General features: G+C 39.5%; 1 protein-coding gene across 2 annotated transcripts; it reads right to left on the minus strand.

Annotated features, from left to right (window-relative positions):
- CD86 (CD86 molecule) lies at nt 1-15,457 on the minus strand. 2 transcript variants are annotated; one of them, XM_068181876.1, is made up of 6 exons: nt 15,304-15,457; nt 10,526-10,575; nt 8,892-9,233; nt 4,527-4,838; nt 2,358-2,498; nt 1-1,570 (listed from the first exon to the last, which is right to left on the minus strand). In XM_068181876.1, the coding sequence occupies exons 2-6, from the start codon at nt 10,569-10,571 to the stop codon at nt 1,551-1,553; spliced, it is 861 nt and encodes a 286-aa protein (XP_068037977.1). In that variant the 5' UTR covers nt 10,572-10,575; nt 15,304-15,457; the 3' UTR covers nt 1-1,550. The 2 variants fall into 2 exon arrangements, with proteins under 2 accessions (XP_068037977.1, XP_068037976.1); XM_068181875.1 differs by lacking the exon at nt 15,304-15,457 and adding an exon at nt 10,693-10,968.
- Nucleotides 15,458-25,866: the final 10,409 nt, after the last annotated feature.

A 25,866-nucleotide genomic window follows, 5' to 3' on the forward strand; every position in this document is an offset into this window, starting at 1 on the left:
AAAAAGACATGTTTTAATCCATCATTAAATAAGCTTGCTAGAAAGTATAAACCTCTACAAAAAATTTAAACCTTTACCTTCTAATAACATTTGAATGATATTAATCTGAATGAAAATATTTGGAATGTTAGTGTAATAGATTAATAAACTGACTCCCAAATAGTTTAGCTAACTCAAAAGGACATGCATTTCTCCCACACACTTGAAAATGGAGTAAAAATTGAGGTGGAATCTAGCAACTCACATATTTTAACAGAAAAGAATATTTCTACCCAACAACTGTAGAGAATTTATGTCCCCAGACTGCAACTCTGAGCTGAAATTTGTCTTAAGAATATGATGCTAATGTCCCTGCTCTTTCTGAAAGTGTCAGACCTACAAACACAATCAAGATCTCAGAAGAATTTTGTCTCAGTTCTGCTGCATTCTTCCTCCGGAAAGATGTCAGTGCTGTTGAAGAATATAAAGTGCAGAGATCATTCAAGATTGGAGAACTGACATATTTTGAGCACAACAAAGGATCTTTTCTGAAGGATAAAACTGCTTCCTATGGCTGAACATACCACAGTGTATGAATTGCTCTATCATCAAGGTCTGAAGTAAAATTAAGAAAGGGAGAACATAGTCAATCAAAAAGGAACATGCCTTATGTAATATTTTTTCATTATCTGCTCAGCCTAAATTTGTATGGTTAGATATTTACACTTATGATACCTCATGCTATCATTTTCTATCCCTGCATCCACCTGAACAACTCTTACAACTCTCAGTCAGAATACAGAGGAACAAAGTGTGGAGGTACTAACTGTCTGGGTATATTGAGCTTGGATGATATTAAAAAAAATGAAGTTAATCACAAATTATGTTTAAAGCAAGTATTTCCTTTAGATTATTTCTAGTTTCAAATGCTTGATAGGAATTCCATGACCTTTCTCAAAAAGCGGGGATGTGCCCTGAAGTTCCTCTTCCTAATGTGAAACTTTACAAGAAAAGTACAAAGCCACAGTGGCTCTGCCAAAAGCTTTTATGGCTCATGGTTAGGCAGGAGGATTGAAACTAGATGACCTTCAAGGTCCCTTCCAACCCAAGTCATTCTACTATTCTATGGATCTATGATTCTATGATTTATGGGTAATAGCTTACCTCTGTGTTTGCAGTGATGTTTATGATTCACAGATTGTGGCTTAACTCTTTCTATTTCTGAGACATTCTGTGACCCATGCAGCTCTGCTTTCTCCATTGACTCTCAGGATTTTTCATTGTCACAATGCATAATAAAAGATACAACAAAAAGGTAGTCATGCAGACAGGCAGAGCATCATATTTACTACCATTTACTACCATTCTGGAGCAACAATAAAACAGAGAACACTGGGCAGTAGGTTTCAGCCATCACACAAAAGTGTTGCATGTTGTTCTGTAGGGCTTCTGGGGAGGATTCTTGTTCTGGCAGAATCTCTAAAAACACAGGACCTCATGCTTTGCTGGGTGCAGACATGGTTCACAGTCAGCAGTCTGGCAGATGGCCTCAGTTTCAAGTTGGATAGCTTCTAGACTGGTAGACTGACACCTAGAATAGATCAATATGTGATTTACAGAAAAGTGAAAAATAGGAGCTGTAAAGGAGTTGACAGTAAATGCCCAGTTATCTTAGAATTTGAGAAAATAACAAGGTAGGGCTCAGGACCCTTGGCTGTATATGGAAACAGGACTGACTGAGAAATGCATTTCCCTCTTGCTACAAGGAAAATAGATTTTGATGTCAACATGATTCAGAGCTGAATAAACTCCGGACTGTTGAGAATTAGTCTCAGAACAAAATAGAGAAATGAAATGCCAAGATCAAATTCTGTTCCCAGTACAAGATGATTCTTTCAGCCCAGTGTGTGGGCAGCTTCTGGTATAGCAATGTTCAACGCTATGATGACAGAGATCCTTGCGTGAACTTCATGTAAGTTCATCTCATCCCTGCCCCTACTCCACCTTTCTTATAAGTAGTGATAGGCAAGAAAGATTTATATAGTTCAATGATTTTAAGAGCCAAATCTACCCCAAACCCAGAAAAAACGAAGGATGAAACTTCTGGAAAAGGTGGTAAGCTGGTGCCATGGCAGTCTCACAGAGCACAAAAAAGAGGGAGAAGTGGATCCCAGGATGAGACAGGAGAAAGATGCTTTGACTTGCTGCAGGATGGACTAAGTTGCTACAGGAACAAAATTGTCCTGGGATGTTTAGATTAAGTCCAACATGAAACCTAACTTTCTGTCAGCAGCTTGAAAGTAGGTAAAGGGATGATTACAAAGGGCAAAGCCTGTAAGTTGAGGGACGGTAGGGCTGAATGACAAGTAGTAACTTACTCTGGTTGGTAGACAAGATATTGCTGTTCTTCTTTAATATCACAAAACCCAGAAGAAGTGCAGAAGTGATCAGTACAACCACAGCTATAAGTGGGCCAAAGAAATTTATCTTTGCTTGCTCCATTTCTTTCTCTTGTATCTCTGAATAAGAAAACAGAGAAGATACAAACAGCAAAGATTTAATTTGGTGACAATTACTTTAAACGCTCTATCCCAAAGTTACATGAAGTAGAAGTTTAGGTCGAGGCCTTTGGCATCCTTTTTGCTTTACTAGTGGCAATAAATCACCATCCACATTATTTTATTTCCCTTTCCAATAACTAGTGAAACTACCTGGTCTTACTGGTCACTTCAACAGCAGTAAAGCAAAGCACTCTTTCTGAGGTTTGGGTAGCATGTGAAAGATCAGCAACTTAATTGGTACAACAGCCTATGAGGCAGCTACTGTGCCAATGCTGCTCCGTGTTACCGAGCAAGTTGAAAGATCCTGGAACGTGTTACTACGTGGTGTCTATTGGAAATGATGGTCAAAGCCTAATGAAATGCTGTAAGGGATGTGAAAGTACCAGGGAATTCAAAGGACTTTCCCTCTATTTCTGGCTTTTGTGTTTTTGAGGTTTTGGTTGGCAGGGTTAGCAGCTGATAGAGCTTCAGTTATTGCCAAACAAAACTTATGTTTGTGTGGAGTTCCTGGTTTCTTACCCACCATCACTGTTTGTCAGGTATCTATTTTCATAAAGCCAGAGAGGAGAGAAGAATTGAAGAAGGAAGAGGAAGATTCAGCATTATAGCTAACATAACCATTTCAAGACTAATGAGCAATGTGCAGAGCTGAACAAACATTAGAAGGCTTCTGGGTTGTATTTTAATAATATTTAAAAGTCCTGGAATGCAAAGACATAGAGGCAGTTTGCCATATCTGGTGTTGATAACCCTTTAGCTAAATTTATATTAAGGAAACTGCACTGTGAAACTTTTTCAGAACAAGTGGCAAATTTCTTTTAAATCTGCAGTAATAAGGTGCATGTTTATACTACCCTGGTAGGCTTTCCTGAAATGCTACCATTCCCTCTTGGCTTCTTGTTCCTGTTAATGGAAGCACAGCTCTCCAGCACTGTCTAAAACAGATGTGCAAGCCAAATGAACCTATGACCAAAGTGGGAATTGTCTTTATTTTGATGTTCTTGTGCCATAGCTTATAAACAAAAACATGGGAAAAGAACTTTTCCTGGTCCAGAAGATAAATAAAATACTGCTTTAGTTTAAAGAAAGGATCAGCCATGTGGAACCCTGAGATAATCTGGCAGTAAAGTCATAATGGAACTCAGGTCCCCAGCTTCTTCTTGCAAGAGGTGTCTGAAAAAAGACACAATTTCAGAGAAGAAAAATCCCCAAATAGTCATTTTGGAATGTGGACTTAATACTATGAAAACCACCAGGAATGCTTCTAATATTAGTCCAAGTCTCATAGTCTTTACACTTAAACTCAGCACAGTCTATTTGGCAGTTTGTGAACCAAATATGGTACATGGCACTCTTCTGTTTAGCCTTCTGTCTCTTTCTAAGGAATGATTAAGAATAGCAGCTCAAGCACTTTAAACCAGCAAAAGATCCCTTTTTTACTATGAGGGTAGTTAAACTCTGGAACAGTTTGCTGAGAGAGGTTGTGGAGTCTTTATCCTGGGAGATGTTTAAAATTCAACTGGATAAAGTGCTATGCTACCTATTGACGCTACTTTGAGCAGAGTGGTTGAACTAGATCATCTTCAGATGCCTCTTCCAACCTCACCAGTCTTCTGATTCTGTGAAGTGACAACCTCTCCCAACAGCTGTCACCTCCAGAGACCAATTGCTGCCTGATCCAGACTCCTAGGTTGCTTTGATGCTACTGCAGCATCTTCCAGGGACGGGATCAATAGGGCTGTGTTCTGGATCGTGTAGCAATTCCTTCTTTGTGCCCTCTCCTTGCTGTAATAAGATTTCCCATGTGGAAAAGAGAGGAAGTTCAGTGGCGAACAGGATGGTGAACAAAAAACCCTTTTAACCAACTTATACTCCTACTTAGAGTTTATTCCCTGCCTTGACCATGCTGCTGTCTGTGATCAGCTGTGCTGCAATACTGCCTGCTCCTACCCATGCAGAAATTGGAATGGGCAAACGGAGACTCACCTATGCCCAGTGGGACTGAGACAAGGCTTCCCAGCTGCTCCCTAAGGCGAAGCAAGCATCTGATATTAGTGCGGCTCTTTGTAGGAACAGGGATATTCAGCTTGCTGGTCACATTGTACAGCTTTGTCACAGCATCCTGTGAGACATCCATGTGAGCCGTACTGCTGAGTGTTATGTTCTCATGTGAAATTAGCCAAGTCATCTCCTTGGGCTCTGGATAACCTCCACTGGAAGAACAGGAGAGGTTCAAGTATCCATTGGGCTTTAGCTCCCCGGAGTGCAGTTCTGCTATTTCAGGTTGACTATAGTTGGCTGAAATAGACCAAAGACAGAGCATCATGAGCCAGCTGCACCATGTTTGTGACAGTCCAAAGTTATTTAAGTTTTTCTGCCAGTTATTTAAGATTTTCAGGCAGAAACAAGTCTAAACAATTTTCTTCAGGAAGACAATGGGCATTCCAAGAATGGATTTGTATGGCATTGTTTTGGTGTGTATGTAGACTTCCTGCTTCTTGTTCTCAAGATGTTTAAAGGATGCAAGTCTGATCAGCCAGACAATGGGCCTCTGTCTCTTGCACCTCTTTAAGACACATTAATACCTCAGAATAATGAAACCTGACCTGCTTACAAATAAGGGCTTAAGCAGAAAATGGGAAGGGATCACAATGTTCCCTACCTTTGGCCTCCTGAATGGGTAAGGGGAAACCCACAAATTTTTAACTGGGAAATGTAAAGAAAGAAATAATCTGAGAGAATTCAGATGGAGTAAGTTCAAAGTGCAGTGCTGTTTAAGTAGAAATATCCCTGTGTCTGTCAATATTGTAAGTAAACATTTTGCATCGTATAATTCATCATCAGTTTGTGGTAGGGCTCCCTTAGCTTAGCTTTTCTGATGGAATTGACTATAGCATAAGAATTTTTTATTTTGACTGTAGCATAAAGGTTTTTTATTTTGTGTCATTGAGTACAATAAGTGAAAAACACACCTATTTGTTTAAAAAGTTTCCCATGCAAGAAATAGTGAAACAGGATCTGGAATAACTATTTAAACATAAAATATGAATGATAAATAGAAGCTTTTAACGAATACCCTCTATTAATTAATCTAGATATTCTCAACCAGTATTTATTTGGTTAGAGGTTCACAGTAAAAACAGTAGACTGTAATGGAAAAGAAGGAGGGAATGTTGACATAATACTGGCCACTAAGTTGGCACATAGTAAGTTAAAAAAACCCGAACAACCCCCCAAAATTCAGAAACAAATCCTGAGAAATAGACTAAAGATTTCATTGAAAATTGTTCAGTATTTTAGGGCCAATAGGACTAAAGAGAATATGGAGAAATACTGGAGAAGGGAGGAGGGTTCTTAGAAAAATGTGAGTCTTGAGAGGGTCTCACTCTTCTGCACACACACTCAATGTGTTGGAACAAGGATCTAATCTTTGCCCTAGAGAATTCTTAATATGGATGAATGAAGAAACATGATGTTGCTTTTATTTTCTCTATGCATAGGATTTAGCTTAGTCACTTAAATCCCCCAAAGAGAGTCAATGGATATGAATTCAAAACGGGAAAAGCTCCCCCTTTTCTATACCCCAAATTTTAATTAAGTTGTCCCTCAGAAAAGCTCAAGGTCTGACTTGCTTAGCTGACTGCTGTCAGACATCTGGTCTGGAGTATTTATTCTCTCCTTGGTATTTTATAGGGGTGGCAAGAACGTAATCCATGGCTATGAAACTTGCCACAGCATCCAAGTGATTTAAGGGCTTCAATCTTATTGACAGTATGCAAGTGAAAATAGTGGAATGTACTTTGCACTTCTCTTTTATAGCTTCTGGAACCTCAATTCACTGAAAAGTGATGCTGGCTGCATGCAGGGTGTGGGCTACATATATGGGGTTTGTGTGTGTTAACAGAAAAGCACATTTCAGGAAGTCTTTTGTATTTAAAGATAGTGTCTTCCAAAAAACTTTGGGATTAGATTAAATACCTCAAGAGACAGCAGTCCATCAAGCCCTTAATATTTTTATTTTTCTCAATGGCTTAATCACTTTGCTTTTGTTCTGTTTTCTTAAGTGACCATCTGCCTTACTTCCTTCCAGACACTGACTGTCACTGAATTAATTAACTAGCATTTACTAATTTTATTTTTTAAAAAATATTCAGTATTTTACATGTATTTCAGGTTCTCACATTCTGGAAACAAAACTCTTCTGATTATTCTGTGTTATAAGGTTGTAAGATTGTTGTTCTCATGTTTCTAGTTGTACTGTATTATTTCCAGCCTTCAGATAACTCTACTAGAGCTTTTTCCACACTTTTCAGTTTTTCAACATCCCCTTTAAAATGAGCAACTGTAAGTCTCTCTTGTGACATCATTTCAGTCTCAACACTTCGAGTAGTGTATATTTTGAAACAGCTTCCCTAGTCTCACCTACTTTCCTTATTGATCTATCCAGAGGAAGCACTGCAGACATGCCACAATAGCAGATTTTCCAGTTAAGCTGCTTGTCGCCACGGTCCCTACCTTGCATTTTTAAGAGCCAAAGTTTTCCACTGTGAAGCCTTCCTTTTTTATCTGGAGAAGGATCTGAGTTCGTAGTTATATAAGTCATTGTGGCTGTATGAAATACCTCTAACATATATATAGAATCCTAGAATCTCTTGAGTTAGAAGGGACCCAGAAAGATCATGAAGTCCAACCCCTGGCCCCACAAAGGATGCCCAAAAGTAACAACTATGTGCCTGAGAGCATTGTCCAAACTGTTCTTGAACTCTCTCAGGATTGGTGCTGTGACCACTTCCCTGGGGAACTTGTCAGTGCCTGACCACACACTCCTGGGTGAAGAATGTTTTCCTGCTATCCAACCTAAACCTCCCCTAACACAGTTTCATGCTATCTATATATTGTACTAATGTAATGCATAAAAATAACATGTTTAAATTGTATTCGAAGGTACTGCAGTATTTCTGAATGCTTTGTCACCAAGTGATCTAGATAGCTTTGTGTGACTGCCCTGTCATTCTTGTACAGCCCTCAGTTTTTCTTATGCCCATTTTAAGTGTGACATGCCAAACTACAAAAATCCCTCCATGTATGATATGAGATTCTAATTAAAAAGCAGCATGTAAGCACAGGTACATTTCAATATTTGCATTTTTCATCTAATTATTTTGAAGGGCTTGAGTTTTTTTAAAATATGGTTTTATATTCCTCCTTCCTTTGGGCATTTATTGAACAGAAAGTAATTTGGAAGGAAGACAATAGCACATTGTTAAAACTGTCTTCCTAAGCTAAACCTTAAAAGGTATAGGAGACTTTTAGTCCTAAGTGTGAGATATCTAAAACATGTTGCTCAGATTTTGGCTAAGCTGATAACTGATTCAACTGTTTGAATTGATTGAGCACTTGATGCTACACATCTTAAGCCGAGGGCCTTGATACTGAGTGTACATTTTGAGTTTCTGAGTTCTGAAATGTCACTGAGAATGCTTCTCCAGTAGATCCTGGGAGAATCAAAATTAACAATCTACATTTTCTGTCTGTGGATCAAGGGAACACTTGCTAGTAGTACAAAGCTAAATAGGGTCAATTGTCTTGGTACCCTGTTTCTGGCTGCTGTTTCACTTGGCCTGTTCCCTTTTAAAGCAGTATGCTGAAGCCTGAAAACACCAGTGCAAGTTAGAAGCTGTTTTATGAATGACTAGCACTACCACAGTGGAAGACAGAACACAGGCATACAGATAAAGGTTACTAACAGAATAGTTTAAAATAAAGAAACTTTAGGATTATATATTAGGAATTAAAAAAAAATATTAGAAAATGTGAAGAAAACATTGGTGCCTCACTTCCATTTCCCTATTAAAAGATGTACTGTCTTTTTCTCTGATTTAAAAATATTCTCTGATGCAAAAAAATCAGGTGTAATCTCACCAATGTATGTATATAATTTTCTTCAGGGGTATTTTCTGTCTTTCTTTAGCTGAACATATAAATTTCTACTTCTCCATGTGGACTGATTTTTCTTTATTTTCCCTATGATTTATAGTATCATAAAATAGCTGTGTGTTTGCAGAGATCTTGCTATGTTTCAATTCTAATTTGCCACCAGTGTTAGTAAGGTTGGATAAATACTGCTACTTTTAATAGAAGGTGGTTTGTCAGATGCAAATAAACAAGTTTATTTTCCAGAGTCCTAAAAGCCATAAAACTTGCAGGAAGCAAGTCTCTTACCCATCTTTAGAAATTCTGCTCCAGAACAGGCACAATTTCAGGGGCTTGGAGACAGGACCCATATTTCTGGACTGAACAAAATTACAAAGAATCCCACAGACCAGATGGCAATCAGAAGAGATTACTTACCAATGATGTGCAGCGAGCACTCAGATTGGTGTATGACCTCTCTTGATTGTTCAGTTATTTTTTGTATAATACACTGATAGTGTCCCTCGTCCTCAACTCCTGCATTTAACAACTGCAAGGTCCATTTGCCCATGTCCACCTTGGTGCGATTTATATATTCAGGACTACGGTAATCGTCTTTTTCTTGGCCATAATATACTTCATGCAGCACTTTATTACTGCCTTTTTGCCAAAAAATTATTAAATCCTTCATGTCAAATTTCTGAGAGTTTGGAAAATAGCAGGATAGGTGTACAGTGTGATGGAGAAATGCCTTCACTGGATGCACACTGGCAGCAATACCTTAGACAGAGAGAGAGAAAAATTAAGATTTACATCAGCTACAAAAGAATACCAAGTTGCACTCAGAGACCCTACACTTAGCAACAGTGGAAATAAAACCACCAGCATTTAGACACAAATTCTCCCACTAGGTATGACAGGACACGTAGTTGTTCAAACTAACTCATTTAGTCTTGAGGAGTTCAGATCATAAAACTGTTTCTTATTTTTCTTCCTATATTTTACTTTCCACAGAAGGCCTACCACACAGAGACTGTGAGCATCTATATTTTAGAAGACTTATCTGCAGGCCAAAGATCCAAACAATTCTTGCTTGCAACATCCTGAGTGTAATGAGATTCTGCCACAAAGAAGATAGTTGCACAATTTCTGTTTAAAAAGTTGTGTTAATTCTCCTAAGAAAATAACAATGCATTAAATTTTTGAAGGAACTGTGAAGTACACACTGTGTGGTAAATGTGAGTGTCTAGGGGAATGCATGACCAGAAGGTCAGAGCAGGTGAACACTTTCAGTCTCAATGAAGAATTAATCTAAAGTTTAATGACAAATTAAATGTCAGATTTAACTGTTCTCTAATTAATTTAGAATTTAATGACAGAGTAAATGTCAGATTTAACTGTTCTGTTGCTGATCTTGTTAACAGAAATGGTCAATAAACACAATTATGCTCTCATGCAAAGAAAGGATGAACTGCACTACACAAGGGATGATTTTTCTCCTGCTTTCCCCTGTGTCCGTGTGTTCACTATTATGAGTGGTGGCCTGGGGGGACTGGGTTTTCTCGGAATAAGAAATGCAGCCCTCTGTCCCAGAAGATGCAAACATCTCTGCTGTGTTCAAAAGGAGAAGAAGATTTACAGTCTCTCTCCTGGTGCAAAGTTTTGACTGTTCTTCCAGAGCATCAGACTGCAAAATGATCTCTGTGGCTGTCTCAAACTCCAGGTGTCCCATATCAAACTGGCAGTTTTCAGTTTAGTATTCCTCTTCTCTATAATCCACACAGGTGATACACACACATTTTAAAGACAGATTTAAATTGAGAATTTAAGAGCAACATAAAATAAGTGTAATGTAAAGATATAAAGTTGAAGAGAGAAAGTACTTACTATATATGTTTTATAGAGTCCCTGCACACAATTTAAATAAATATCACATAGGCTATATGACCTTGACTGTGCAATGGAAGTGATTAATACTACTAAGGAATGAGCTTCTTAGTGGAGGAGAAAGTATCATATAGCAGGACACAAACAATCAAAACAATTTTAACAATTAAAAATGTGCCTTTTACCTGGGAGAAATATCATAGCACAAAGGAAGAATATGCAGACCTCCATGACACTGTAAGAAGAAGGAAAGAAAGAAATATGTTAGAGGTTGAAAACACTCCAGTACTCCCAAAGAAGTGGTAAAACAAGAAGTTTTAGCAAGAGAGAATATTGAGAAAGTTAATCTCACCTTTTTCTATAGATTGGTGCAAGGGATTCTATGTGTTTCCCAGCCTTTAGCAACCACAACTAGCATGCTATGGCAGATCTCTGGTTTACAGAGAAGGTGATGTGGTGCAAGATTACTGCAGACTGTGTATGCCATGGGAGGAACACAGAGTCCCTGAGGTCCAAAGGGCAGGACAAGTACCCAAAATGCCTGGAGTGGAGGAAAGAGGAATGGGGAGCATGCTTCGCCTGGCAGTGTGGGGAAGAAGATGGGGAATTGAAAGTAGAGGGGGAGGAGAGCATGATGAAAAAGGAAGAGGTGGGGGAGACGTCTCAATGATGTCAGCTACCAAAAGTGATGAAGTGTGTGATCTTCAGTTTTGTGACAGGAACCTCTCCTTAACAACAGCAAAGGATAGCATAGAGAAATTCTATGATATATGATACAGAGAGCTGATGCTAAAGAGCACACAGTTCGTTGTAAAGAAAAAATTAGTTTCTCTTTAGAAAACAAGAAAAACCCCCTATGTCTTGTCTCCTAAGCAAAACACCTTTCTGGCTGCTTGGGTTCATGTGGAGTAAGGGCTCATAGTCCTGGTAAACAGCCAAATGTCATTCCAATGCAGTCTGAGAGTGGCACCTGCATCCAGTCTGTGTTTGCTATTTTGCATTTTAGCAGCACCTTTGCGGTTTTTGTGTGCCTTTTCCATATATTTGAGAGAAGCCTCTATACCACCCTTGCCAAAGTCCTTCATTCTCCTCCTTCAAACAGCTCCAAAGAAACCTCTTTTGCAGGAGCAGATGTAAAACTCTCCAGCTCTCATACTGCCTAAAAACTGTGAGATCTCTGTTTGCTGTCCTCACTAGTAATACATTTTCCTGATGGATGGTTTCCCATTTTTTGTTATGTTTTATTTTAGGCTGGTATACTTGGGTCTTTACTCCAGGTCTCTGGTGTCTTCTTCTCTTTAATACAGAATTCCACTCAGTCCACTGACATGTGTTTAGTGAGTGTACTGTAATGTACAGGACTGACAATGGTATTTTTTCCAACTTCATCCTACCTTTTCTTAGGAAAGAGGAGAAAGAAGTCCATATGGCTTGGAGGATATAGATAACTTTCTTTTGATCCACCTGTCATAGCAGAAGAGGTAGGAGGGGAGGGAGGGCTCATGCAGAATCCATTGTCATAGACAGAGGTCATTATTTTTCTGCTCCAGCCACCCAACTGCATGATAAACTTATATCAAGGGGTTTTCCCCTCCCAGACTGGGCCCCACTGAACTAAACCAGACAATTGACTGCCTAAGTGAAAATACCTGTGCCAAGCCACTGAAAGTGACAGAAACTACTTTGCAGCAGTCATATTTCCATCCTATAAATAAGAATTTTGGCTTTCAGTCAAGTGAAAAATAAAGGATAGCTCTATTTTGGATTCAGTGCAGGTGTGTAAGAGGAGAAATTAAAGCAATTCAGCAACTACTGACATAAGTGAAGAGAGTGTTCTGCATGTTTTGCAGTGACTGTCTCACAGAAGCAAAGAGCAAAACCAGAACTGAAAATGAGTGAGAGAGAAAAAACCCAGGCAAAAATACCAAATAGCACCGCATGCCTTTCTTTATGGTTTGGATTTGGAGTTGTGAGGACAGAAGTCCTCAAAGTTTCTACATGTTTTCCTGCCTGCCATCTTCCAGGAGAAGGCACGTTGCTGGGGGTGCTGGCATGAAGAAGGATCCCGTGAGCCTGCAGAGGGATGTACACCCAGCTTCCCTGCAGAGGGGAATTGATGCTTCTCTCATGGGAGCTGCTTTATAGAGAATTGCTGAATCATTAATTGGGCCACTACCACTTCAGTGCTGCAAGGAGCTTTTCTTCCCCTTTTTAATAAAATGCCTTTAACCAACTAATGCAAATCCTTGGAGCCATTGTCCAGAAGACTGAAGGGAGGAAGGGGAATTACACAGTATTACTGTGGGTTACACACACCTTTCCTTTGGCATATTCAATACAAATTCTGTGCCCAATTCTCTCTTATATCTGCAGGCCATTGAAAGTCTTGTTGTGTCTCAGAACTGACCAGCAGTCAAAGGGGGCCAGGTAAGAGAGGAAAGATAGACATTGTGGGTCTGTGTGTGGATGTGCAGTTTTGCTGTTCACAGGCTGAGTGCATCCATCTGTGGAAGTGGCACTTTTTCATGGTGCCAGTGATAACTGATGAGATGGGAGTGGTTTGAAGACTGAGGACTTTAAAATTACTTCTACACATCCTGAATAATGTGAGGTCAGTCCATGGTGAGGTAAATATTTTCCTTTGCTAAATAAAGTTAGCATACATGGTGTGTCTTTCTTTCCTTTTGGAGTTTTTTCAGCCATTCTTGGAGGTGTCTCGATGACTCACAATTACAAATCACATGTGGATGTCAGAGATGAAAATGGAGAAGCATATTAATTGAAATTATGTCAGTATGCAGTCAAGAGTCACGCTCAACATTTTATTTACTACCTCTGCAGTGCAATCACTGAAAGGACTAGAAACCATATGAGCACATGCACTTTACAAGCCTGATTCAAGAGGGCTTTGGTTTGGTCCAAACCAGTCTGAGAAAACTCATGAGGCAGTTCCCACTTGGCTCAGTACAGGGGGATTCCTGTCCTGAATCATAAAATCGTAGAATGTTAAGAGTTGGAAGAAACCTTAGAAATCACCTAGTCCCAGTGCCCCCTGCCACGGGCAGGGACATCTCCCACTGGACCAGGCTGTTCCAAGCCCATCCAACCTGGCTTTCAACACTGTCAGGGGTTGAGACATCCACAACTTCTCTGGGCAATCACTTCCAGTGCCTCACCACCCTCACAATAAAGAATTTCTTCCTAATATCCAGCTTAAATTTCCCCTCTTGCAATTTGCATCCATTCCTCCCTTTCCTATCACTACAGTTCCTGATGAAGAATCCCTCTGCCTTCCCTGCAACCCCCTTCAGATACTGGAAGGCTGCTATGGGAGGGGCTCCAGTCCTCTTACCAACCTTGTGGCCTTCCTCCAGACTTGCTCCAAGAGTTCCATGTCCTTCCTGTGTGGGGGCACCAGAACTGTACGCAGCACTCCAGGTGGGGTTTCATGAGAGGAGAGGACAGTAGAGGGGGAGAATCACCTGCCTCAGTCTGCTGGCCATGCTGCTTTAGATGCAGCCCAGGGTATGGTTTGCTTTCTGGGCTATGAGTGCACACTTCCTGTTCATGTTGAGTTTTTCATCTACCATCACACCCAAGTCCTTCTCCACAGGGCTGCTCTCAATCACTTCACCAACCTGTTGGTGTCCCTGGGATTGCCACAACACAGGTGTAGGCCCTTGCACTTTGCTTCATTGAACTCCATGATGTTTGCATTGATCCACCTCTCAAGCATGTCAAGGTCCTTCTGGATGGCAAAAACTCTAACACTAGTATTTGGGAACAAAAGGCAACTTCATTCCTTTACTTTTGAGGGCAATTGCCAGAAAATCCAGTGTAACTTATTGAGATTGGCTTTCTGTCTCCTGTGCCTCCCAGTCCAGTGTGTGAAACCAGCACGTAAAACCCAATAGGCACAGCGAAGCATGAAGGTCTTGGAGTAAACAAGAGCTTTGTATCAGGTACGCTTGCCTGGTTTTTCATTTGCTCTCCTTTTTGCTGTTTTCAGTTTTGTATGTAGTCATTATCTTTTGAAAGACACTGTCACATCTGTGCTCTTTGACTCCTAAGCTCCTTCATTACCCTTAAGTCTCTTCCAAAATGTTCCTTTCTTGCATATTCCCACAGGTAGTTAGCTTATTTTCTTACAACAGGTACACATATTCTATGGGAAGACTCTCCTGCCACATGTTGAACTCAAAACAAAACTAAACACTGAACTAGTAAATCACTCTTTTTATTTTTCTAGCGTGGGGAATTTTTCTAAAATTTCCGCCCTATGCAACACTGAGCAGCTTCATGAGGAGTGCTGTGAGCCTCCTGGAGGCAGGACATCTGTGACAAAGACTTTCGACTGCTGACTTGGAAGCTATTCCAGGGGCTTGTAAAAAAATTATCCTAAAAATGCATTTACCAGGCTTCCCCATGTTGTAAATATAGGTTGATTTGTACAAGTCTTATCAAAGGAAATCACACCTTAAGAAAATTTCCTTAACATGGCAAGTTCAGAGGATTCTATGTTGCCCTCCACCCTAATACTAAGCCATATGACCATATAACTATCCAACAAAGGGCATGTTTTAAAAACATACATTACTCAGGCAACTTGTGTTTCCTATGTGTTTTCCCAGTCAGAAAAGTATCACTGTTTTAATCAATTGCAAAACTTTTTCTATTGCTCATTCTTTTATAACTATCTTTCAGTCCAAATTACATTTAAAAATTATGGGCTTGTTGTTTAATTATTTTTTAATTACATGAAGAAAATCCAACATTCTGTGTTCCTAATGTTTGATTTCTGAATGCATTTTGTATCCCTTCCCATTCAGCAATATCCTTTACTGTACCTAAGATCTTCAGGAGAACCATGACTTTCACTATGATTCTGGGATCACTTTGCTCTTAACATCTAGAAACTCCTCTTTTAACAACAATAAAAAAACACCAATTATTTCAATAATACCTTTGGTCCAGAGATCATGGAGCATTCCAGTGCCTCTGCAAGCAGAATCCTTCATCCACAACTTGGGGCAGGTATCTCTGAAAGAGGGCACAGCGGCTGCCGAATGACACAGTGCCGCTGCACAAATTACAGGACACAACCGTGTTCTCCCTGCAAGTGAAACTGCGGGGGAAATTCGGAGGGGAAGAACGTCATCAAACCAGAATTAGACATTCGTTTGGATTAGCTGTGGTGTTTGAGTTCCACCTAAAGGAAAGGTCAGATGTACATATTTTTCCTCACTTGAAGCCAGACCTGGCCACAGAGTTGGCAAGTTGATTGAACCACTTCTGCATCACAGGTACGATAGGTGACGTCTGTGCTCTTTTCCGAGCTCTCACACTTGCATCAAGGCTAGTAAAGCAAACTTCTCTGCTGGGTTCACATCTCACCAAATCACAGCAGCCTGTTTGACTTTGCAGTGAAACAGAAAGGGAGCACACCCCTGTTCTCACACAGGTCACTATTTAGAGGTGACAGCTGATTCACAGGCCAGTCAGTTGCTGGAGACTCTTCAACAGTCATTGTACAGAAAAGAAATGTAAATGCCTATTCCCAGGCTGTCCCTGTTCCAAGCCCCCATTTCTGCACAGGACACTTTGCCTGGAAATGGCATCAAGGCTACACAATGCAGTACAGGCATAACTTCAAATAGCAGTTTGCAAGGCACCTCTGGTGTCAAGGTGTGTGCTGTATACAGAAAGATGAATCTCTATTTGATTCCTATCTACACAAATGCAGCTAACGAGGATTAGCCGCCATGCAATATATTCTATGCTTCGTCCTCAGGTGTTACATTCTTTATTTTCAGTAGGAGTCTTTAAAAACCAGCTGGGCATGTGACACAAACCTCATACTGCTTTCCAAACAGACGGAGCGCTGATCAAGTACTACTTTTCTTGCAATAAATTAATCTCAATTATTAAATGAAGATGTGATATTCAGTAGCTCAGTTAAATGAGCCAAGCCTCTGTTCTAGTGCAGAAATCACTCTGGGGACACATACTGATTTTCTCACAGTGCTTCTTATGGCACATTAACTTTACAAAGGAAAAGATTCTGCCTTTCAGTTTTGGTTTCTCCTTTCAACCATCAGAACTGAGCTGTGAAGAAAGGACCTGATTCTCGTACTCACTGGTGTAAATTAGGATCAGCCTCCTTATAATGTGTGTGATCAGACAACACTCTGGAGATCCACTTTGGTCCTTTCAGCCAGGTCCTCATTATAAACATCTTGCTCCAGGAATTCAGAAATTGATTGTGCTGATGCCACCATAGGGCTCTGGCTCATTCTACTATAGCAGCTTGCTCCAGGAAGTAAGGGATGTGTGTGAAGATGCTATGACAGCAGCTGTGGCTCAAATGAAAAAGAGAGCAGCTGTGGAGTCACTTCACTAGTAGCAATTATGTGTTTATGAAGGTGTGCTCCTACTTGTTTATAGGAGCATTACAAATGCTTGCGTCTGTAACTGTCCAAATCATTATCAGATAAAGAAGAAAGGCTAAAGCACTCAATCAAAAGGATTACTACAATACTGGGGAATGCCTTATTTCTTTCTCCAGTGTTCCTATCTCAGAGGCAGCAAAATACTCCAGTATGGATCATGCTTGATAACAGAAATGTTCATCCTTTCCTCTGTCCTCAGTGCTTGTCTTCCATTGTGTGCAAAAAGCCCAGAAAATCCACCCTTTCCTATCAGAAATACATTTGTGCTACTTATAGCAAGTACTCTCTGTGCAAAAGAAGCTTCCTCTTTTTAAGTTGAAATTCCCCTTTCAAGGCACATTTAATTCTCTCACAAGTGCCAGTGTTATTCACAGTGTCCCTAAGCTGCTGCGTAGCCCCAGCCTTCACGGAAACCTTTGCTCCGATTTTTCCTGAAGGAAATAACCCTTTTTGAAGAAGTTCTTATGGCTGGCAAATACCATTCACTTTTCTTTGCTTAAATAGGTCTTTGAATATAAAATACAGTTTTTTGGCAAAGACTGAAGTTACTACAATGAGATTTTAAAAAGCAGCCTGTCCTTCCCCAGTACTCCACTGCTGAAAGTCACCAAGTCAATTTAAGAACTGATGACACAGTAAAAACACATCTGAATGGATTGTTATGTAAGAACAGCAATATCAATACTGATTCCATAATATTTGTGGGAAATTGAAGAAATTTAGGGCCATATCTATGCCACAGCTGCCCTTCTTGCCATATTGTCATTGACTTTTCTACATGACTGAGTAAAGACTTTGTGCTTATGTGTTTGACTATTTATATGTATAATTCTTTGGTAAATTGATAACTTCATTTTCTTGTACTGCCAATTTATTTACATGGAATTTGATTTCTCCTGTAACCTCATTTTGATTCTGCCAGCTTAGTAAAACTTGTAATTTTATCATCCATTTAGATTTGTTTCAAGTTGGCTTATAAGCATGCAGTGAGTCTCCTAAAAGCCCAGCTTAATGAGTGCAGTTGTTCTTGCCAGCTGTAGATCAAACAATAGTCACACCTGAGTCTCTTTTGTCTGAATCAAATTTTATATGTGGCATTCAAAAAGGGGCTGCCTGGGGTGAAAAAAAAAATACATCCTGTATCCTTTGCCTATTAAGCATCTGCATCTATTGCCTATTATTAGAAATGAATTCCAAATCAGTTTCTGTATGCACGGTTTTCTTTGCCCAGGACAAACTACTCAACACTCTGATTAAAAATAGAGAAGTAGGCTTGTTAGGAGTGAAGAAGGGGAAGTTTTTTCTCCAGTCTGTAGCAATCAGAGAACTATAATTTACTTTTAACAGTTTCCTGTGAATGCAGCCAAAAGAATAATTTCTTCAACTAGATTGATTGAAGACTAATTGGACCTAATTTAAGTGTTTCCCAAACATGTTCAGCAAAAATCTAAAACCTAGGAGCATTTACAGGCTTCAGATTTTTTCCTTGCATGCAACTTAGTCTTGCAGTTAAGAAGAAAAACAGGAGAAGTGCATACAATTTTCAGAGATGATGGAGTATCCTCCTCCCACTCTAAGGTGTCACCAAAAGTAATGATGGATGAGACCTAAACATTGCACTGGAAGAAATCAAATTGGAAATGTTAAATATTCTTTGTATTTCTGCCTACAGAGTCTGACCATTTATACTGAATGTCATACTAATTTATTGAGTTCAGTTTTCATCTGAGTCAAATCCCCCACCAGCCAGGCTGGTTGCAGATGGATTAGAAGGTAGTGCTCTTTGTATGAGCCTGGGTAACTTTTGATGAGACGGGATGTAGTTCCTAGTTCATGGTGAAAGTTTTGCTATGCATTTATAGGTTGGCTTTACCTATACTTTTTTTTATAATCATATGTATTTAATGGGGATAGCTGTGTTGGCAATGTATTGCTTGTGATGCTCTCTAGTTGAGTGACATATGAAATAGGAAACCAATGTGTCTAAATCAAAAGAGAATCTTAAAAGTTTGAAGCAAGACAAAGACAGTGTATAGGCAAGGAAGGAGAAACTAGATCAGGCTTTAACTGAAACATAAAAACTACATGAGAAGATCATAGAGAGGCAGGGATTTTGCAGAATAGAAGTTAGCAGCTGATAGGAAGGTTTTTAAGAAGAGGTCAGTGAGAAAACTTTAATAGTGTTAGGAGGAAAACATACTTCATGGTAGGTCATAAATAAAAGGTAAGCAATTATTTAGAAAGAAAGACTGAACTTGAAAGCCTGGGCTTAAGAGTGAGTTTTCATCAGAATTTCATCCACTTCTTTGTCTGTTGCTAAAAGAAAGACCTTGAAGTTGAAATTAAAGAAATAACAAAGATAACAAAGTAAGGATTGAAAATAGATCTCCAAGTTGGCACATATAGAAAGAGGAAACATGTTCTTTGTTGAAATTGGGTCGCACAAAACGTGTGTATGACTAATACAGCACAACCCTAAAAGCTGACAGTTATTTGGAAAGATGTTTCCTTGTAGCCTAGATTCCAGCTCTGAAAAGGTTTCCCTTGGAGATACATAGCAGCAAGGACAAGATGCTAAGGTGAGCACAGAGCTTTACTGCAATTTACAATTGTGCATCAGGGCTGCAGGTTAAAAAGGTTTGGCAATCTGGAGCTGCTTGTGATATTGGAATACACTTACGTTATGGTAGGATTGTAAGTGCAAAAAATGGATTGAAGCATATGGGGACACATAGGGACATAAGCCTGTCACCCACAGCATGGGTATGAATGCTGCGAGCAGCCCAGACATGCTCAGCAGACTCCCCAGACTGAAACAGGGCCACAGTGAGGATGCCTAAGTCTTATTTTTTGTACACACAGATACTGTTTACCAGTTAATGTTAGAAAGATTTTACTTATGGTAGGCAGATGTTTTGTAGGTGCTTATCAGAGTGGGAATAAAATGATCAAAGGCAAGCAGATGGTGTACTGAACCATGTGAGGATGTGGAGAGTTTTTTTTTAGAAAGCTGGTATTGGGTTGTACTGGAAAGGAGGTAAAGGACATCCTGAAGGAAGGGGTCTTAGTGCCCTAGGAAATGGTGTGGCCTGAAAGTGAGTGCTGCCTTCCTTGGGAACCTCAGAAAGCTTCCAGAGGAACTGTGTGATCCAGTGCCCAAGGCTGATGTAGCAACCAGGAAGGCAGTTGAGAAATCATGAGGACCCCAAAACTGTGATGGTGTCATCAGTGGCAAAGAGTACCACCTATTTTACAGTGACAAAGCCCCTTTAGCCAGATGTAGGATCTGAGTTTTCTGTTAAAGGCATAAGGGATGGCAAAATATTCTTCATTATCCCCAGAGTTTTAAATGCTGATGCAGAAATGATGCCTGAGTGATTAAAAAGCAAGATGAGTTCCATACAAAGGTGTGTTACAGTAAACAACAGAGAAGCACCCAAGGTATTGTTAGGAGGTATCTTGATTCTGGAGATAGGATTAGGAAATTGTTTTGGCAAAGTTCCCCTAGAATCTCTGGCTACCACCAAGGCCAAAACCTCAGCTAAGTGGCTTGAGGGTACAAAGAACAAAAAAGATTGAGAAACCAAGCTGTCTTGTTTCTGCTCACACAGTCACAGCTCACTCTGAGAAATGAAAGGCATGGAATATCACCAATATGGGTTGTACTGGACAAATCTTAAAATCTAGGAAAGGTGGTGATGCATTTTTTACCATGAATTGATGAGGCAAGTTTTGTAGACAGAGAAATATCTTTTATTAATCCAAATATTGGCAGAAAAAAACAGGAGGAGCTGCAAAAGGCTTTAAAAATGCCTGATAGACTGCTTTCTTTTTCCTGTTTTTTTTCCTTTCTAATAGGAAACATGATCTGTCTACAAATCTCACTTCATTTAGACTATCCTTGCCACATCAATACTACTATTATAATTAAGGCTTTGAATGCCCACATCCAGAAAACAAGAAATGCTAAACATAGTTCATGGGGAGAATGCAATGCTTCCAAATGGAAATTTTGGCAATTAGCACACTGAGGAGGGACTCACCTACATTAATCTATGGGAGAAGCCTGCATAAATATGTCTTCAATCTGACCACTTTCCAGGATATGGCTTTCTCATTCTATGCCAATGGGTACCTGATTTCCCTCAGGATTCCCAGTCCAAAAGCTTGTTCTGCTTATAGGCGCCTTCATCACCTCCTGTATCATAAGGACACAAGCAAATCCCTTTTGCCTTCTTTAGGAGGCTCAGGTTCGTCAGAAGTTTCTTTTTCACACTGCAGGACTACTTTGTGTAGCAGGCTAAAGGCAGTCCTGTAGTAGGACCAAATCTCTTCTGAACCATCTCCACTTTGCACAGGAGAGTTACAAAATCTTTTGGTCAGAAAAGAAGGAACATAATGACCTCCATTTACTAGTACTTTAAGTGGGATGTGGGAACTCTGGATTCCTGTTGCTGCCCCCAGGACTGTATTAAGAGTTTTGTGTTAAGTATTATTATGCCAAATGCACAGGCAGTGGTTGGGGCTGTGAAAAGACCAGGAATGACCTCTTCTTTGAGACTGCTTGCGTCATGTAGCTAAAGCAATATTCCTCCTTTCTAATTCACAGGTTCAGGAGAGGTTGAGGACTGCCATCTACCAGGGAATAGCTGTCAAGAGTGCTATTCCATAATGTGAAAGTTGGAAGCATACCAGCATCTGACAGGCAGGACTGGGAATTGGCCTGCACCCTCCTGATCTCTGAATGAGAACTCTAACCACTAAGCAAGTGTAAAAATAGTCCCAGTCCAATCGGCAGAGAGAGATATCATTCCTCTAACCATATTTCCAAAGGAATAAGCACCTGCAATCCAATTTTGTGCAGAGACTCATTCAATATATATGTTCTGAGACAACCAACTATGTCACGTGTGTCAAACAAGACGAGAGGAAAGGCTGGGACTGGCTCTTTATAGGGCCTGAATTAGTAAACTGTCTCTAAGCATCTCAGGTTTTGTCACCTGGAAACCTGAAATCCTGGAGGCCTAAAGAATTTAGGCTAAATAACAGCTGAAAAGGGTCTTTTATCTTTGTCAGTCTGTGTTTAGATGCCTTAAATCCAGCCCAGGAACCATCCTAAGTGCTGAGAGATTTCAGTGGATTTGTCCTAACTGGACAGACTTTTTCTCTCCTTTCATGGCCAGGGGCAGCTCCTGCATTGCTTTCTGTTATGTCTCTGATCACTGGTGAGTACCAATGTCTGCTGAAAATTACATCCCACATCCTCTCAACCCATAGCATGGAAAAAGCTTCTGGAGATTAAAAGAAATCTATAGGAAGAAGGTACTTACTACAGTTCCTAGGAGCCATGACCAGCAGTGCCTGGGAAAACCCTCTACCCTTCAGAAAAGACTGAGATTTAAAATTCTGCTGGTCCCAGGGCCCATTTTGGCAAGTCCTAACAGTTGTCCAAGAATGAGAACTCTCAGGCTTGGAGAGCCTCAACACCCTGCTTGTTTTGATTCAGAGAAAGAAGGAGATGCTATTATGAGGCAGGGGAACTACATTTAAACTTCAATCTTTAAGTTTATTTGATGGACTGGATCTTACAGGATGTTCCAGTTAAACTGGGAGCAAAGTTTATTTTATATATAATGCCTGCATTTTGAGAGATGGAGATTAAAGCATCCAGTGCATTTGGAGAGGATTTCATTCTCATGGCATCTGGTTTCTCAACTTGTTTAAACAAAATGTGATTCTTTGATGTGGAAGTGATGCTAAACATGCAAGGGAATAAAATCCATGAAATTTAAATACAGGGAATGAGTTTACAAATACTTACCCCTGTATATATGCTAATGTACTGAAGTGCTCTTGTCCCATGTATCCTATATACTTATTCACTCCTCTTATATATTATGCCAGCTGGAAGAATTATGACATTTGAGACCACAGCAGAGAGAATATCCTTTTCAATTCAAGTCCTCTCCAAGCATAAGACAATCTGGCAGTCCTCCTAATAAAAAATAAAAGCTGGCTGAAAATAGAAGAAAATTACTGCAACCTCTTCTGCAGTGCAAGTCTACTGTGTGGAAATATTATCAAAGGAGAAATATAAGATTTTACTTTTAAATGTTTTTGAGGGTTTTTTATATATACCTTGAAGTAAATTAAACTCATTGCTGAAAAAATGAAAATAATCACAGAAGCTGACAACTTATAATCTCTCAATCACTTTTGTGCATTTTTAAAAAATAAATACTGAGAATGATTAGTTTCTTTGAAGCCATTGCTTGGAGACAGCAGTAAAATAATAAACTCCTTTGGACAAAGCTTATGTATTTAAAGCTGTTTTTCCATACTCTCCTATCTAATGCTCTGCTAACATTGGTTTTACTTGCTTAACTAAATTTCTTATTGATGTACCTGCAAAAAACTCTTTTGCCAGGGGTGACCTTCCTTTGGCTGGGGTAAATAAAATTACTTCGTTCTCCTGACCCTTTGCTGCTCATAGGACCAAAAATGATTGAAAAATCGTTGAGAGAATTCCAAATATTGGCAGGTGCAATGGAAGTATCAATGAAGTCAGAGAAAATATTGGTGAATTAGATCACCAATGAAACTAAACAACAAGAGGAAGTGAGAGAAACTGACAGCATCATCAATTCACCTCTTATCCTATGTGGGATTTGATAAAAGAGCTGTGCACTAATCTCCTTATCCTGAAACCTTCCTGTTTTGAGACCCTTCTATCATGGCTTTAAAAGAGGTTGGCAACATGCAAACTGCTAGCAGAAAAGTTCCATTAACAGGGTTTGACATGGGGCTAAATTGAAGATAATCCCCAGAAATTAAAGAGGGCAGAAAAAAGGAGAGGAAACAGCAAATTTCAGAGGTGTACAATGTGACAGCTCTCAGTACATCTGAGCAGTTGAAGAGAAAGGAGGATCCCGTCCAGAAGGGTAAGCAGCACAGGAAGTTTCCTCTTGGACCAACAACATGCAGATTACTGCTGTCGTGGGGCTAGTCCAAAGCAGATGTCAGCTCAAGGCTCTGCAAACTTGCCTATAGATGGTTTCCCAATGGGTGAGTAATATTTGTAACCTTTAGAAACTGTGATTAAGTGTTTCTGCACGACAGGTTGTACACATCCAAATATGCAGAAATTGCTGTCTTAAATCATATTGCATTCCAAGGGTTGGAAACTGTGTTTGTCATGTATTAACTTGCCAAAATGGGAAAGAGAGGGTTTTAAGCCATTCTGAAGAAAACAAGGGCAATTAGGTTAAATAATGGAAAATTGCATGAGTTGCTCAATAAACAGCAATTCTGATAAGCCTAGCAGCTGCCTCAAAGAGGCTGGAAGGAGGTTATGTTTGTTATACTGCCATTATCTTGTGTTCTTAAGTCTCAGACAGGTAATTTCACAATCTGAATCCCACTTGTGCTCATATAAAGTGCAGCTGTTGACTTCATACTGTATCTTAAAAGTATATTAATTCACTTTATTGTAGTTGTAATTTAATTTGAGATCTATCCTGCTTTATTTTATTTAGCTTAATGGGTAATACTGGGTTTAGGCTTCTTAGTTTATTAATGGGTAATCACCCTTGTAAAAGGCTGTCAGACACAGGGTTCTTCCCTTTCAGAAGTGTAGTAAGGTTATAAAAACTGTAGTAATTCTGCTGGTAAATATTTATCCCTATCTCTTGATGTACCTGTGCTCTTTATACACTTCTGTGTAAGACACATTTTAGGACTACATACCTCACATTACCTTAGGTTTTAGATGCCTACATATACCTGTGTGTCAGTGAGTACTATATTAACAGGGTGTGAATAAATATTAAAAAACCCTAGCTATTTCTAATTAAATATATCTTCAGAAGGTTTAATGGACTGTTTGTGCAACTAGGGTCTCCTAAAAATCTATTCGCTCTACACTGTAGTTCCCACTATATTCTGTCATGTGCCATAACTAGGCTCTACTTTTTTAACTGCTGTAACTTCTAGAACTCAAAGTACTTCACCTTGAATTTGCATTATGTATAACAGCCAATGGATCTTGAAATATTCTTCAAAGTGATTTCATGTGCTTCTGGTACCTCATCACAGATCTCTCAAACACATGTGATGGGCTGTGGAGTTTATTAGCAATGCTGAAAATATTTAGTCCAGTAGAATACGCCAAAAATTATTATAAAATTGACAAATATGGTTTTTATACATTCTAGATTTACATTTTTATTGCAAAGGCAGGCTCTTCAAAACTCAGAAATTCCTACATATATTATAACTCTCCACCTGCCTTGCCCAGTGCATTCATTCATGTAGGCCTGAAGGAAGCAATGTACCAAAACCATTTTGTACCAAGAATGTGCCATTCTTGTGTAAGAATGGCATCGCCAAAACCTCATTAATTGAGGCAGATGTATCTGCTTTTGTGTAGTACCATTCAAACACCTCCTTCAAAGCATTATTTCTGTGACATACTATTTATATCCTACAAAAAGTCTGGGGCAGCATTGGAGTACCTCACTGCGCTGGCATACTAACCCTTGAAATATTACCAAGGATTTTGTTTTTATGAAGCATAAAGGCTAGGTTCCAGTCTGGTGAGGAAAAGACCTGAAGAAATGGTACAGCCTTAATAAAAAGACATTTTAATTTCACTGACATTATCAATTACATTGACCTGCTGAGATGTTAATGATGTGAATGTTAACACCTCTGGTTATGATGTGATTAAGACAGATAGAGAGGAAAAAAAGAGTTTCAGAGGTAGGACTGTACAATGAAGATACAATTACCTTGTCTTAGGTCTATAGCTCATAGAGCCATGAATTATTTAGGTTGGAAGGGACCTCTGGGGGTCATCTGGGGAACCTCCCTGCTAAAAGTATAATTACATCAGGTTGCTCTGGACCATTTCTAGTTGTCTTGAACTCCTCTTGGGAAGGAGATCCTTTAACCTCTCTGGGCAACCTCTTCCAGTATCTGACCACTCTCAAGGTAAAAAAAGAAACCCAAATCAAACCAAAATAAAGTGATCTATAATTGAAGTTTTTTATGTTCTAACTTATGTCTTTTGCCTCTCA

The sequence above is a fragment of the Anomalospiza imberbis genome, chromosome 2 (assembly GCF_031753505.1).
Source record: "Anomalospiza imberbis isolate Cuckoo-Finch-1a 21T00152 chromosome 2, ASM3175350v1, whole genome shotgun sequence".
Classification (NCBI taxonomy): Eukaryota; Metazoa; Chordata; class Aves; order Passeriformes; family Viduidae; genus Anomalospiza; species Anomalospiza imberbis.